The 15,726-nt window shown below is 51.0% G+C and overlaps 1 protein-coding gene across 4 annotated transcripts in view; it reads left to right on the top strand.

The window, feature by feature from the left end:
* VAC14 (VAC14 component of PIKFYVE complex) overlaps positions 1-15,726 on the top strand; it is a 62,950-nt gene that overhangs the window by 31,099 nt on the left and 16,125 nt on the right. For all 4 annotated transcript variants that reach the window (XM_062609287.1, XM_062609286.1, XM_062609284.1 and 1 more), the window contains one exon: positions 10,135-10,267. In XM_062609287.1, coding sequence (XP_062465271.1) covers positions 10,135-10,267 — 133 coding nt within the window. The remainder of the gene's footprint in view (positions 1-10,134; positions 10,268-15,726) is intronic.

The following is a 15,726-nucleotide window of genomic DNA, read 5'->3' as shown; positions in this document are numbered from 1 at the left end:
GTGGGGTTGTAAGCTTTTTTGCAGATCACCTGTTTCATGCTGGCAGCTTTAGTTCTGCCATGGAGGAGTGAGGGCTGCAATGTTGGCGATGTCCCCAAGGCCTCTGCATGTCTCATCTGTCCTCCCATTGTCAGAATTGAGACTGCCTTGGTGGAGCAGCTCCTACAGTGCTGGCCAAGCAGCTGAGGAGCTGCAGTTCAGCTCACACTGATGGTTGTCTGAGGTTTCCTTCTTTGTGGATGATCTAAAAATAGCATGCTGGATGGCATGGATCCGAACGGCTGCCATGGCCCCTGTTAGCTGTCTGGAAGAGCAATTTGGCTTCACATATTCAAGTATAATGCCTGAAAAGTCTGGCTCTCCCCACACTGAGCAGATCTGCTAGGGCCAGAGCCCCTGTTGCCCCAGTGTGGGGCAGCTTGACCCCACACAGGTCTTAAAAGACTCTGGCTTCCTCACCTGCTTTCCTCTTCCTTGTAAAGCCCCAGCAAATTGTTTCTTTGGGAATTTTTCTGGGGCTGAGCTTTGCAGGGTCACTGGCTTTTACCCAAAGCAGATGGTTTTGGGGAGGAGAAAAGGAGCTGGTTCATTGGCCTTGAATGTTTAACGTGGCCCTGGTCCCATCTGGCTCCAACCACCAAAGGCTGAGACTGGATCGGCTGCTGGGCTCAGGCTTCCATGGGAATGGAGGTGTCACAGCTGAGCCAGGAGCCCCCTGGATTATGCCCGGAAAAGCAGAGGCTCCTGAAAAAGACTCTTTTTGTCAGAGGGTTGGTTGGGGGTTGGGGAGCTAATGGAAATCCCTCCACCTGTGCATGTTCTGGGGTAGTGATGTACGGTGAGAGCAAGTGAACCCAAGCACTGCCCTGCAGGCTGATGTGTTTGTGAGTACAGCCCTTCCCAGGCAAAAATCACAAGGTGCTGACACCAGCAAGACACCTTTCTGGGGTCACTGGTTTTGTACTGGGGTGTATCGGAGTGTTCCCCAAGCACACCTCCCTAGTGAGCACGCCTTTGCTGAGACAGTGCTTTCTAGGCAGTAGGATGCTATTGCAGCATTGGAGGGTACCAGCACTTCTTTCATCCCTTCATCCCACTTTTTACGGAGATGCTATGGGAGCTGGCGGTGGGAAGAGAGCTGCTGAGCCATGTCAGGTTCCCTCCCCTCCTATCTCTGAGGCCCATCCAAGTGTGCACTTGGTAAACAAGCATGAACACCCCTTAAATCCTTGGGGTTGCGGCAGGTTTCCATGCCGCGCTCTCCATCTCTGCGCTTCAGGCTTTGCCACCCGAATCGTGAGGGCAGGAGGAAAGGTGGAAGGGGCTGGTGCCCCTGTGGTCTTCCCCCACTTCCTCTCACTCCCTTTCTTCCCTTGGGATGTGTTTATGCAGTTGTTTCCCTGCCATTGAGTTCGATTTCCTTCAGATGCTGGTTCATTAGTCAGGAAAGCCGTGTCCCACTTCCGCAGCCCGTTCCCAGCTCCAGTTTGTTTTTAGCTGCTTTGTTCTCCAGTTACGTAAGGTCAGCTGCCCTTAACGTCTTCTCCAGCACAATGAGCTGGGGCCAGTACCTCCTGGGAGACCAACATTGCTCCTCTCGACCTGCTCTGACTGCCCTGGGAGAGGGTTGCTGGCTGCTGGCCTCCTTCAGTCTCTCCTTGGTTATCTTTTGCCTGCTTTTCTGTGACCAGGTCTGTAGAGCTGTGCCCAGGAGCTTCCCAGTCTTTGGGATGATGATCCAAATGCCTTTCTGGTTTCTGTGATGGGAATCCAGCTGTCTTCTTTGCTTTGGAAATGTTTTGCCAACCCTATAGAAGTTGGGACAAGTAGCAGATGACCTAAGAGTGGCTGTCACCAAGGCCAGCAGATCAGGAGAGGGGATTCCCCTTCTGCTCCTGTCTGGGGAGACCCCCCTCGGCAGTCCTGCTTCCATCTCTGGAGCAACAGCACAAGAGGGACATGGAGCTGTTGGACTGAGTCCAGAGGAGACCATGGAGATGTTTCAAGGCTGGAGCAGCTCTGCTTGGAGATGGGCTGAGAGATGTGGGCTTGTTCAGCCTGGAGAAGGGAAGGTTCCGGGGAGACTTTAGAGCAGCTTCCAGTGCCTAAAAGGTTTATAGGGAAGATGGGGACAGACTTGTTAGCAGGGTCTGTAGCAGTAGGACAAGAGATGATCGTTTTAAACTAAAAGAGGGAGATTCAGACTAGGTACAAGGAAGAAATGTTTTACAATGAGGAGAGTAAAAAACTGCACCAGGCTGCCCAGAGGTGGTAGATGCCCCATCCTCTGGAAGCATTCAAGGTCAGACTGGATAGGGCTCTGAGCAGCAGATGTAGTTGAAGGTGTCCCTGCTCATTTCAGGGAAGTTGGACTAGGTGATCTTTAGTGTTCCCTTCCAGCCCACACCATTCTAGGATTCTGTGACAGCATAAGTGCAAACCCTTCAGCCTGGTCTCTGCTCTTCATGGAAGGAGGAAGCTCCCTCCAAAAGGATATCAATACCATCTGCTGCCTCATACAGGGTAGCTCTTGCACATATCTCTTCCTTCCTTTCTCCACAGCTTTGTAAGGAGAGGTGGTTACAACCCTTTGTTTCACAGGAGGCGCTTTCCCCTTGCTCAGTCCAGTCTCTCCCCCCTGGCTTCCTTCTGGGAATGGTGGCGTACCCTCTGAGCACCTCATGCTCTGAGCACCACCAGATGTTTACTGGGAGGCTGACTCTGTACAAGGGTATGCTAACATGCTTGTGGCCACTGGTTTCTAACAGCAGTCCATGGATATCCCATGAGTCAGTGGATAACTCCAGAGGAGGCTGCTAAAAGTCCCTAAGAAACATAGTGTGTTGAGTTCTGACCTGCTGTATCCCTGCAGGAGAATAGGTCCAGAGCCTGGACCAAACTTGAGATATTCTGTGAAGGGAGTTACCTATTGACAGCTTTTTGAAGGTTTTTGTTCTCAATGAGCCAAACAACTCCCTTTACATTGCTTTTCACTTTGTTTGTGTAATCATAGATCTGCAGAGGTGGCAGGGTAGGACAAGGTCCCACCTCTAGACAGTCTGTAAAATGTTAGGGTGGCCTCTGAAAACATGAGACAAGAGTCTGTAGACTGCAGGGATCTGTGAAGGGTAGGAGAGAAAAGGTGGCCTGTTGTCAGATGGCTCAGATTTACCACACTAGCTTTTCCAATGGTAGGGGAGGATAAAAGTGAAACTTCTCCTTACTCATCCTTTCCACAAAAGGCCAGGAGTCAGCTGGTGTCACACCATGGACATTCACTCTTGAAGGAGCCAGTTGCCAACAGTTTTTGCAGGAACAAGAGTGGAAGAGCTAGGTAGTCACGAGAGGAAAGACCTGTTGCTCCTGAGTATTCTGAGCTCAGCGCTTCATGTCCTGATGCTTGGTGGCTTCACCATCTTCTTCCCTACTGGCATGGAGCTGAACAGGAGGGTTGAATTTCAAAAGTGCTCTTCTGCCTCTTGGAGAGGAGAATTAGAACAAAAGGTGATGCATTTCTTTTCTGGGTGTTCTGCTGCAGCAGTGCTGGGATGCCATGGACAACCCCAGGAGAGGCTATCCAGACTATAGCTGTAACTCATCTGGCACGCCTCCAGGTATCAATCTCTCTTGAGGTGGTTAAGCACATGGTGGGCCAGAAGGGTTGGGGATTCCCAAAGAAAACCTAGAATTGCAGAATTGAAATTGTAGGTAAGACCACTCCTAGCCAAGCGTATACCCTTCATACAGTTATTTTGCTGGGCTACCTCAGTTTCCCCAGGATGTTGCAAGGAATTTGGAAAGTGGTGTGAGGAATGAGATGAGAACCATGAAACCAGAAAAATGAATGAATATTGGTACAGAAATGGCCTGACAAAGCCCATTGCTGCTTGTTCGTGTTTGCAGGTTCTCTTCCATATGCTTCACCTTTCCATGCAGTAGCCTCAGCGCAATATAAACTCACCACCAAGCATAACCAGTCATATTTTTTCAGCTCTGCTGGGTATTTTCTTCTGCTGTATGTTATCTCAGCTGTACCCCTGCTGCATTTGTGCTTATTGATTCACCTTAACAAAGAAAAATGAGCTAGTAGTGGTATGCTAACCTTCCTAGGAAGCGTGATCATTGCCTGCTGCCTTCTTCCAAGGCAGGCACAAGCACACACCCCCACTGTGTTGGGGTGTATGCTTGTGATCCTGTGAATCCCACACTCTGTTGAGTGGGGGCACCCAGAGGATCAGTGCAGCAAAAACCTCATTTGGCAGAAAAATGCACACCCTGGCCTGTCGGTGGGGACCCCCTTGCCAGCAAGATGCTGAAGTCTTGGGAAATGCAAATCCATGGCTCTTTAGACAGGTAGGAAGGGGAGAAACATTCATGTGTGCAGGCAGCCCTGCAAAAGCAGGCTGAGCAGAGCCTCTGACCATGCAATCCATAATTTCAATGGATTTACTTCCTCAGCAGCATTCTATGGTCCAGAGAGAGGAGAGAGGAGGTTTTGCAGAGCCCAGCTGAGCTGCCGACACATTCACATCTGTTTCCAGCTGCACCCTGCGCCGGGTTTTTGGGAAGCAGGAAGGGGAAATATTTGCGTTTTTTACAGCTCTGTTTTTATCCCACTCGATGAGGCTTCACCGCCCTGTGTTTGTAATAGCTGAAATTCAAAACATCCTGGGGAAGGCTGCCCAGGAAGAGGGGAGATGTCGCGCAGATTCCCACGTCACCACCCAGGTTTTCTCCAAGCACCATCTGGCAGAGCCAAGCCCCACGCGGGTTGAAGACTCATGGACTGGCTCCGGTTGCTGCTGGGTTTATTCTGTTGCTCCCAAAGGAGCTGAGGGAGATTGTTCTCTGGGCTGAGCTGGAAACATGATGCTCAGGTGGGAAGGATGCTTGGCCCCACCAGCTTTTAGCTTCCCTTCCCTATATCTAAAATTGCTTCAATTAGGGATTGTGGTAAATCATTTTAGCTTAAACCGCTGCAAATTCCCATGTGGATACTCTAACCAGCTTACCCAGCTTTAGCTTGCTTTGGAAGGAAATCAGTTCTGGTCCAATCTTATTTAAATTTGGTTTAAGTGGAGTTAAGCAAGTCCACACTGGTTTTAATTAAGACCAGTTTGAAACCAATTATGGTAAATTAGTGGAAGTTGCATTGTATGTCAGGGTGAAGTTTGGCACTTTGTGGTTGAGGCAGAAAATCCAAGTTATGTCAGAGTCTGTCAGGCGCCCCTGGAACAATTTGGGAACACTCTGGCCACTGTAGGTCTTGAGATGGCTCAGCCCATCAAGGAGCCAGATGGTAGAATTTCCATGCTGCTGTACAACATGTATTTATAAGGGTCTTAATATAGATCCCTAATTGCCTGTCTCAGTTGATTTATAGCATGTCCACACAAGTGATGGGAGCAGCATGAACCGCCGGTGAGCACTTGGGATGAAGCAGGGCTTTTGGCAGATATTTGTTGTGCTTGAGCTAGCACCTGTGGGTCAGGGGGACTGATGCCAGTGCTGGTTTCAGTGATCCAAGAAGCAGTAGCTTGCCTGGGAAAGGATTTGTTAGCCTGGCGTCCTGGGATCATAGAATCATAGATGGTTTGGGTTAGAAGGGACCTCAAAGCTCATCCAGTTCCAAGCCCCTGCCACAGGCAGGGACACCTTCCAGTAGACCAGGTTGCTCCAAGCACCATCCAAGCTGACCTTGAACACTGCCACGGATGGGGCAGCTGCAGCTTCTCCCGGTACCCTGTGCCAGGGCCTCACCACCCTGACAGGGAAGAACTTCTGCCTAAGAGCTCATCTCAACCTCCCCCCTTGTCATGTTAAAGCCATTTGCCTTTGTCCTGTCCCTGCAGATCTTTGTCCAGAGCCCCTCTCCAACTTTCTTGTCAGCCCTCCAGGCACTGGAGCTGCTCTAAGGTCTCCTCAGACTGATCCCATGCAGATCCCATAAGGAGATGTGCAGATCCATGAAGGAGATGTGGAGATCTCAGGAAGGCAGAGACAAGCCCTGCACTGCCTTTCCTTGAAGAGGCCTGGAGCTGCTCCAAGGTCTCCCCAGAGCCTTCTCCTCTCTAGGCTGAGCAAGCCCAGCTCTCTCAGCCTGTCTCCAAGCAGAGGTGCTCCAGCCCTCACAGCATCTCCATGGCCTCTCAACTCACTCCAGCAGTTCCATGTCCCTCTTGTGTTGTTGCCCCAGAGCTGGATGCAGGACTGCAGGGGGGGTCTCCCTAGAGAGGAGCAGAGGGGGAGAATCCCCTCCCTCGACCTGCTGGCAGGAGGATCCTCTAGTTGTTGACAAGGTTCCTGGCTATGTGGTCACGTCAGCCATGGAGCTGCAATTTCCATGTGCCTTTTGTAGCCTGTTTCTGCCAGCTCTTGTTTCACCGCTCTGATGTTCCTGTGGGACCAGAATTCCCATTTATTCCTATTATAGTGGATATTTGGGCTGAGTTTCATCATTCTGAGCAGGGATCTTTCTTCTTCCAGCTCTCTGTTCCATGCCAGATTAAAAAAACAGGCAGCAGAGCCGTGATGTGCTACCAGCCCCTCTCCGGGTACGTTAACAGCTGATCTGACAGGTTACGGATCTGCAAAGTCTCACTTCAGGGAAAGGGGGAGAAGTGCAAGCCTCCATTAATTAAGCAGTTTTCCTAACACTTCTCTCTGCTTGTCTCTCGTGTTTCATAGAAACACTTGACAAGCTGCTCCTCTGATTCTGTTGAGCCAGAGATGCCGCTGTGCTGAGCTCTGGGTTACATCAGGAAGGGTTACACGAGAGCAAAGTGCCAGCCACTTCCAGGCATCCTGCAAACACAGAGCAAACAAGAAGTTTGGAGGATTGGGAGGTTTTGCAACTCCAGCTGAGGTTTGGTTTAGCCTTTTTCAGCCTGAGAGACTCCTGCAGGCTGGTTTCTCACCCCCAGCATCACCCCTGGAGACCACTGAGAAGGCTGCTCCAGTGAGTATGCTGTGGCAGAAACCTTCCCTAAGGAGATGAAGTAGAAAGTGGTTCACTGGGTGCCAGGTGGCCAAGGGATGGAGAAATGATTCCTTTGGAGTCTGGTGTCAGTGCTTCCAGAGGCAAAGGATGATGATGGATCACCTTCCTGGGGTGGGCAGACCATCATAGCACTTTCCTCTCCTAAAAAACACAGGGATAAGATTTGTTTTTGTCATCTCTGTGTCCCAGTTCCCTCCTTGCTTCCTGACCACTGCCTGGCTTTCTCCAGGCTCGGTGGTTTTGTAGTGAGTTGATGGAAGAAATCAGCAGGACTGGAGATTGGTTGTCTTACAGATTGTAGCCAGGATCTGATTTCTAAGGTGATTCTGGCTTTTTGGGTACTTGGCTGACCCAGAGGGTCCTTCTGAGTCTCCAGTCTGAGATGCAGGAGATGCTGCATCATGTCAGGAGCACATATTTGAGGGTTCTTTTGGGTGGTTTGTCTTGCACTGGCATTCCTAGCCTCCTGGGTTTTGTTCAGTGCACACCACTGCCAGCACCTCAGCAATAGGAATGATGGACCTTCCAGGGAGGAGAGAAATTGCTACCACCTCCTGTTTTTCCCTTGGGATGTGTTTTATAATATGTAAAGGCTTGGGCTTTCTGGCTATCACCAGAAGACGAGCGAGGCTGTGGTAAAGTGCAACGCTGTCTGTGCCATGTGGAGGGAGTGCTGGGCAGGAGCTGCTGCGTGTGCTCCTGCCAGGTTACGTCAGTCCTGGCGGCAATGTTCTCGTTGCTGGGCGGAGGGTCAAAGAGCCAATTTTGGGGATCTTGAGAAAGAAGAAATTCGCAGATCAGACCTTCCCCTGGACAAGCTACAGCGCTGGGGCGTTACTAGCAGGTGGGGATAAAGGTGTGCTGCTGAATCTTGGGTTGCAGTGCAGCTCTGGTTTGGATGCCTCAGCACTGCTGACAAAATAGGCAAAACAGTACCACTTTTGCAGCTTTGAAAGGCAGTTTCCATCTGCTCTTCACCTCCCGTAATCACCAGAAAGAAAACCAGAGCTTGCTTTTGAGGCTCTGCCCGTGGGAGATACAAGGCTGAGGGATAGGCAGCCACCATGTGCTGCTCTGTGTCCCCTTGTCCAGACCATGTCTCTTCCAGCCTGCTTCTGAGCAGCTGTAGTGAGGATGTGGGGCATGGCTGTATTTTCAAGCCGGGTGCTCCCTGCCTCTGAACAAGCACACCTTTGTTTTGGAGCATGTTGGCTCAGATCCTCTTTTCTTTTTGCCCAGATCATCTTTCCCACAGCTGAGGGGAAACACGATGCTATGGCAAACACTTGTGCTCTCGAGAAGCCTGCTTCAAAGCCTGGCTTGGGGTTTCAGATGTACCAAGAGGGGGTGACCACACAACTCTGGTGGGAGGAGACTCCAGGTTCTGGTCCAGATGATTCACTATTTCATTTTCCTTTTTCTTTGGCTATGTCCTCTTGGATGCTAAATGTGATTCTGAGGAAGCTGCCCTGCCTGTACCTGTATCAGTGGGACAGCCAGGGTGGAAAACAGCCCAGTGGCTCTTTCATCAGCTTTCCTGGGCTTTAGCAGTTTGATTGCATCTTTAATTGGCTGCTCCACGCTCTGTTGAGTCTCTGCAGAAGCAGACAACATACATAAATCAAACTCTTCAGGTTTCCATCAGTGAGCTGGTGGAAATACTGGCTGTTCTCAGGATGGGGGGAATAGCCTGGGAGTGCTCATGTGTGCTGGCTTCCGTCCTCCAGTTAGGCGTGGTCTTTCTGAAGGAGAAATTAAGGGAGAGAGCGCCCCTCATTGCAAAGTCACCTTTAGAACTCTCTCTCCAAACATTTGCTCTGAGAGCTGTCCTTCTGAATAAACCACCTCTCCTGGAGTGCTGCTGTGGGAAAAGTAGTCTTTACCTGCCAGCTCCCTGAACTTGTGGGTCTGTAGGGATATTTTTTGCTAATGCTCGCTGTGTACCCTGAGCTGGGAGATGCCCCTCTGCCAGTCCTCCCTGCTTACCCACCCCATAAAGACTAAGACCATGTTAGGATGTCTTACCAAGCGGGTCCTGCAGCAGCCCATGCCCCTTACAACCTGGAGCACTGTTTGCTGTTACATGAGCAATAGGAGTCCCTCAAGAGTGATTTTATGGCTCTGAGAGGTGCAGAGGGATATGCTGGCCACTTGGCAGAGGCTGTGAGCAGAGGCTTCCCACCTCTGGGTGCCCTGTGTGACAAGAGGGTGCAGAGCATCCCTCCCCTATACCACTGGAAATCCTCCGGTCCCAGACAAAGCGCCTAAGGTGAAAGGATGAAAACGCCTGAAAGTGCTTTGGGTCTGGATATGTCAGAGCTTGTTGAGGCTCTCCTCAGCACGCTGTCTCTGCTTTCACACCCAATCCTTTCCTTCCAGTCAGAGCATTTCCCACACCCTCCATGCTCAGAGTCTGGCCACTCTAATTACCTTCAGCTTCTTTTGTTAAAAAGGGTCTTTGCAAATGAAGAACAAAGAAAAGCCCATTTTTTTGGTACAGTCTCTAAGCCTCAAACTCTTCTGTTGTTTGACCAGTACTTTGTGCTAGCTCTAGGGCAAGCTGTGTGTGACACTGTTGCACCAAATGGCTCCTACTCAGGGGAAATCATGTCACCAAGCATAAAACGATGGCCCCCATCCATGATCCAGGCCTGAACATGTGTGTGATGCTGCTATGTGCATGATGGGCTCGGGGTATCTGTGGCCTATGGGGCTGGATTAAAGGCTCTTCAAGTCACTAGCAGTCTGGGTTTTGGGATGAGTGTACCTGCCATATCCAGGGAGATGGGACTGCGTGTTGATGCAGAGCCTCAGGCACCTCTTCTGCTATCAGCTACTGAAGCTGAACAGCTCTTGGGATGATTGCCCATAAAGCCCATTTCACCCCCATGTGCTCTGTCAGGGTCTGGGATCATCAAAAGACACTTTCTCCTGGGATGGAGAGAGCTGTGGCAGGGCTGGAGCCGCTTGAACTGAGCAGATGAAGGTTATATGAGGCCTGGAAATCTTTGTTTCAAAGCCTAAAGCTCCTCTGCCAAAAGCTGTGTTCATGTTTTGCATGCCTGCTCTCTGACTGAAACTGCTTTGGCAGGAGGGCCCTGGCTGCTCTAACTTGCTCTTCCCTGCCTCCCCAGGCATGAAAGGCTTGGAGTGCTCGCCCTCCACTCCTACCATGAACTCTTACTTTCACAAGTTCATGATCAACCTGCTCAAGCGCTTCAGCAGCGAACGGAAACTCCTGGAGACCAGAGGACCCTTCATTATCAGGTCAGAGCACTCCACCAGCTCACAGAAGCCCCACAGGGCAGGGTGGGATGGGGAATAGCCAAAACCTTTTGCTCAAGCCTCCTTCAGTCACTGGTACACTGTTTCAGAGCAAATGGGATTTGCCTTTCACGTGTCAAAGCACCATATTACTCACACGAATCTCCAGAGGCAATGTAGCTCCTTATTAAACAGCATTGTGAGAGTCTGTTTAGTTAAGAAACAAGTAAACCAGCCAGAGCATGAAGCCTTGTACTCAGGGTGCCAGGTCAAGTGAATCCCTACACCCCGCTCAGCTTGATGCTCCCCCAGCAAAACTGTCGTCCCCCGAAGCTGTATGTTTCAATGCACAGGGTTGGTAGGTTTTGTGGTAGAGGCTGGTAAGCCAAGTGCCGTGGCAGCTGGCAGGGCATCGTCTTTAGTGCAGTGAAATCTGGGGCAAGGGACACCAATTCCTCGGCACACTGGGAAATAACATGCTTAATTGTGTAGAAATCAGTGAGGGGGTTGGTGGGAGGAGCAGGCAGGACTCTGGGTTTTAATCCCTTGCTTTCAGGGAGGTCACATCAAAACATGGGGAGAGCATGAAACCCAAGTCCTGCTCCTGTAGGAAAAGAAAGGTCTCTCCAAAAGTGGAGGGGAGCAGGAGGTACTGGTGGGGTGGTCACTGTAATTGCAAAATAAAGCATGCAGAGCTATCTCTGCTAAGCTGAACTGGGGGTTGAGTTGGGCAGCAGTTTGTTCCCAAGCCTTCGGGCAGTCAAGAGCTGCTAGATTCATCCTGTGAGTGGTAAGCATCAAGGCAGAGTGGTGCAAAAACAGTGAAAGGGGACCAGGGCAGGGTTGTAGCTGCTGTTTAGGCTGAAGAGAATTTTAGAGCTTTCCCCCAACTTACATTAAATTTTAATGTAATATATTCCATTTGCTCCCAGAAAAATCTAGCTGAGCATCTGTTTTGTTTCTTCTGATAGGAGCCTGGAAATGTTGGGTTTAATATACGGCTCTGGGGTGCAAAGAGGTGCATATGGGGATCTAAGAATGGGACAGAGACAAAATCCTACTCGTAGAATCCCCAGTCTTCGCAGTTAGCGCAGCCCTGGATTTGAGCAGCCATTGGCAGGGGAAGTGGCCCTATTCTGTATTAATGGAGTGGACAATTAGAGCAATAGGGGCCCATTTAGAGGTTCTCCCATATCATGGCCACCGCAGATCTCCCTCTGGCTCTGGCAGGATGAGGTTGGCTGGCTGGCCCGGCTTTCCCAGCAGCCAGCCAGCAGTGCAGCAGGACTGGCTCACAGCAAGTCACATGCTGGAGCTTTGTACAGTGATTTATGCCCAAAATAATCCACTAAAGCTAAAAAAAATACATATATTTATATGACTCTGCCCTTTGTCAAGTCATGTCGTGGGTCACAGGGGATAGAGGTGGTTCTGGGAGGGGTGAGCCATGCCCTCAGGTACCAGCAATTAACTCTGAAACCTACTGATGGCAGTTGAAGTGCTGGTGTTAGTTAAATCTCTGCTGCCTCAGGAAAAGGCAAGATGGGAATAGGGGAGGGAAACTTACAGGATTCTCTGGGAAAGACTGATCTCTTGCCAGAGAGACCCAGTGAACATGGGAGACTCCTGGTGCTATTTTTAGACACGTTTCCAATTGAAGCCGTATTTGAGTTCCCATGTTACATCCCTCCCTGTCCACAGGCCAGCTCAGCTGTTTTGTGCAGCAGGGTGAGAAGCCAGCATAATTTTTGATTTGGGAGATGCTGGTGGTGCTTCATCCTGGACTGGGGAGCACAAGGGGATGCTTCAGAGACCAGGACAGCATGTGCTAAAGCGTGGTACTCCCCCATGTGGTCCTCGCTGCCCCAAGCCCTTTGCTCCCTTTGTCCCCATCATTTTCCTCTCCCCTCCGGGACCACTGCTGCCCATTTCTGCTGCTGACTGGCCTGGGAATAGCAAAGCAGGGAAGCAAAATAGACCTGTCAAGTTTAGGCAATGATTTCCAGCTACAGGATTAGCAGACAGGGGAAGGGAAATGGGGAACAAGGGGTTTATTCAAGCACAGCACAGCAGTTTTCCCTGTCACATTGTCGGTGTGCAAGTTCAAACAGCCATGAGATCAGGTGGAGGGTCTGTGGTTAAAAGTAGTTTATTTCTAACCCTGCTCAAGCTTGTTCATGTGTGGTTGCTGACTCTGAAAGGACTTTAGTTTCTCTCCTGATACGGCCTCACAGTCCCAGAGGCAGAGGTTATAGTACATTGTGTGCTTGAGGACACAAGTGTGGTTTTAGCATTGAACTCTGCAGGAGCTTGTGGAGATGGGACCATCTCTTGCTTTGTAGGGACCTATGGTTCCCAATACATGCAGAGCTGTTCTGGTGCCTGCCTGACGTTTGGAGATGGGTGGAAAAAGCACCTGCAGCCCTCTCAGTCATCTCACCTTTGAGCCTCGCTCTGGTAGAGCTCAGGGCTGATTTGGTGCTGTCACCATCAGTGACCTTGGTCTCAAGCTGGTTATCTTGAAATGCCAAAGAAGACAGGGTTGAGCTAAATGGAAATAAACTGCCTTTAAAACAACAGGCAAGCAGTTCCAAAAGTTTCTGTTGCTCATGTGGAAGAACCCAGATAGATATTTCTTCTCCCTTTCCTGGGATCACCATGCTGGGAGATAACCGAGCGCTGGCACACAGGCCATCTGCAAGTACTGCTGGTGCATCTAAGAGATGCTCTTCTTGGTCTGCTGCCTTTCCCTCGTGGGATCCAGGTGTGATGCCTTCTTTATGCCACCACCCACAGGGACCTCATGGAGGGAGAGGTTATGGCTACAGCATATATATATCCCTGGCAGGATCAGAAGGGCAACATCCAGAAAAAGGCTCTTCAAAGCTGCTTAGGTGCCTCATGAACACCTGGGTGAGGATACTCTTTGTGAAGGGATGTGCTGGAGGGGTGCTCCTAGATTATCACTCTTTCCACCCTTCTTTTGAGGAGCCACAGAGGTGGCAAATCTGCTTCCATGGTCTCTTCCAAGGATTTTTTGGGGGTTGGCACCAGTTTTCTGCATCACAGGTGATGGGGGTTTCCTTTGGGGGTCAGTCTCTCTCACTGTCACTTGTGACTTCCTAGGCTGGAAGCCGGTAGTTACTCCACATTTGAAACTCAGAATTCAAAGTGCCGTCTTCTCCACTCAAGCCAGGCACATTTTCACCCAGAGGTGACTCCCAAAGGATTGTCTGAGGCAGGAGCATCAGCCATCGCTCAGTGTTACCTCTCATCTTGATAAGCAGATCCGAGACCTTCCAACCTTATCACAAATTAGGAGCTATCTGCCCTGGGTAGCATATGGCTGTCCTGGATTCAACAGAACCCTTAAGCAAGAAGCAGATATTCGCATTCAGCTGCTGGCCTCCGGACAATGGCTTGGAGCACCAGAAAAATGCAGAGAAGCTTCCAAAGCATCACATGGCCTCTTGGAACAGGAACCCTGCAGAGGTAAAGCTGCTCAGCCAGTCTGGAGGCAGGCAGCAGAGTGGCACCGAGCTCTTCAGCTCACACTGAGATTTAGCAGGCTGGATTTAACACTTGCTTGTCAGTACCTGCTCTAGGGGATGGGGGGATCAAGTGAGAGGCTAAGCTGTACCCCACAGACACAGTTTGAGGATAGGGCTGGCTGCTCTAGCAGCTTGCCCTCTGAAGAAGCCGTCCTCTCCCCTCTCATCCCTCCCCAGGGCTGGTTGTGCAGCCCCTGTGCTGTCCCTGGAGTCTGTCTGAGCCCTGGGAGCCAGTTTAGCTCACTAAGCCCAGCCTAGCACCAAAGCAGCTGGCTTTTTGCTGCTCTCTGAGATGGAGCAGCTCAGAAATTTGTGGCTGACACACCTTGCCAGAACAGCAGAGGAGCCCTTCAGGGTACAGGGTGTGCTTGAGTGGCAGGGGACATCCCTGTGTGTGCTGTGTATGATGCTTTGAAGTGTGGGGCTTAACTTTTAAGCCCAGAGAGGCTGTTTTCTCTGTGAACAATGGCACCCTGGGGCAGGAGATGACGCCTGAGTCAGCACTTTGCTCCCTAGGCAGGGGCCCATACGCAGGGGTTGTCTCAGCTTGTTTTATAGAGCTGTTAAATAAACCTCCCTGCTGCCTAGCACCTTCTTATGGGGAGTTTTCTGAGGTAAAGCTGCTTGGAAAGGGGCCCTGGGGCAACTTTTCAGCCACCTCCTGCACAGTGCAGCTGGAGGGGCTTGGCCATTTGACTGGGGATGGTCCTTGTCTTTTCAGGGGATGCTGGAACTCCGTGGGGGTGGCAAGGAGGGTGGGCTGGTTTTCCATCTGCTCTGGAGGAGCAAGGCTGGAGCAGGTAAGGTTATTCAGTCAATTTATGGCATTAGCTGGGGAGGTGGAAAATCCCAAGTCTTGTGTTTGGGTCATGGATTTATGACTCCTTCAGATGGGAAGAGTTCACCTGGTTGGAAAGCCTGGCTTTTCCTTGAGGTCTCAAACATCCTGCCAGGATGAGGCCAGTGGAGAGCAGGACTGGGAAGAGAGCAGAGCTGGGGACAAACACCAGCATGCCACATTGGGTGCATGAAGGGCTTTATGGTGATGCCCTTGGCATGGGTCTGGGGTGGCCAGTCCCTTCTTTCTGGGCAGGAGGGGACTTTTCTGCCTCTGAGAGAGGCTGGGGCTGACTGTGCAACACCCCTTTCTCCTCAAAAAGTAGGGAAAAACAAGCAAAGTGTGGTTGAACCTGTAATTGCAATGAGGAATTGGAGACGGGTGGAGCAGAGGAGCAGAGGGCCAGCATGTTCCATAGAGCACAGGCATCCATCTGATGCTCTTGGCAGGCAGGCAGTGAGGAGCATGTTAAATCACTTTTTGCTCAGCCTGCCTGGCATTCCCAGGGCTGTGCTGTGTCTAGGGGAGCAGGAAGGAAAGGGCAGCCCGCCAGCATTCCATGGGGAGGGCTCTGGGGAGGGAGTGGGATGGGGGTTTAGCTGCAGGCTTGGATAGCAAGGGATACACTGGGAATCCTGTATAGAGCTGGTGGCTGTCTGCTTTGGTGGCAGGCTGATGCCCAAGGCCTGGGATGCCACCATTCTGCAGTGATTCACTGTCCCCCTGCCCCATCCTAGCCCCACTACTGCATTCTTAACTTCATTCTTTTCTCCTGCCTTGTGGTCCCACCTCCCTGCTATTATCACCCCTTGCTAGGGAAGTTAACCAAAATCCTCCTCTTCTCCCAGGCTTGGTTGCTCTTGAGCTCCACTGGACACACAGTTTGCTTGGCCAAATATTCCAGTACCTCCCCATGAGCTGTAGGCTTCCAGGGCTGGTATGTAGGACCCCTCCTGCTCCTTCTTTGTTGAGATGGGCTGATGCTACCATGCCCTCTCCAGCTTCCTCTGCCAAACCCATGACCTGAAAATCCCTCTGCCCCACCAGCAAGTGAATGAGGACTGGGGGGGACA

Source organism: Pezoporus occidentalis, unplaced genomic scaffold (assembly GCF_034315485.1).
Source record: "Pezoporus occidentalis ecotype Australia unplaced genomic scaffold, CSIRO_AGI_Poc_V1 ctg135, whole genome shotgun sequence".
Taxonomy (NCBI): domain Eukaryota; kingdom Metazoa; phylum Chordata; class Aves; order Psittaciformes; family Psittacidae; genus Pezoporus; species Pezoporus occidentalis.
The sequence above is the reverse complement of the archived record's forward strand: the minus strand, read 5'-3'. Positions and strand labels throughout refer to the sequence as shown.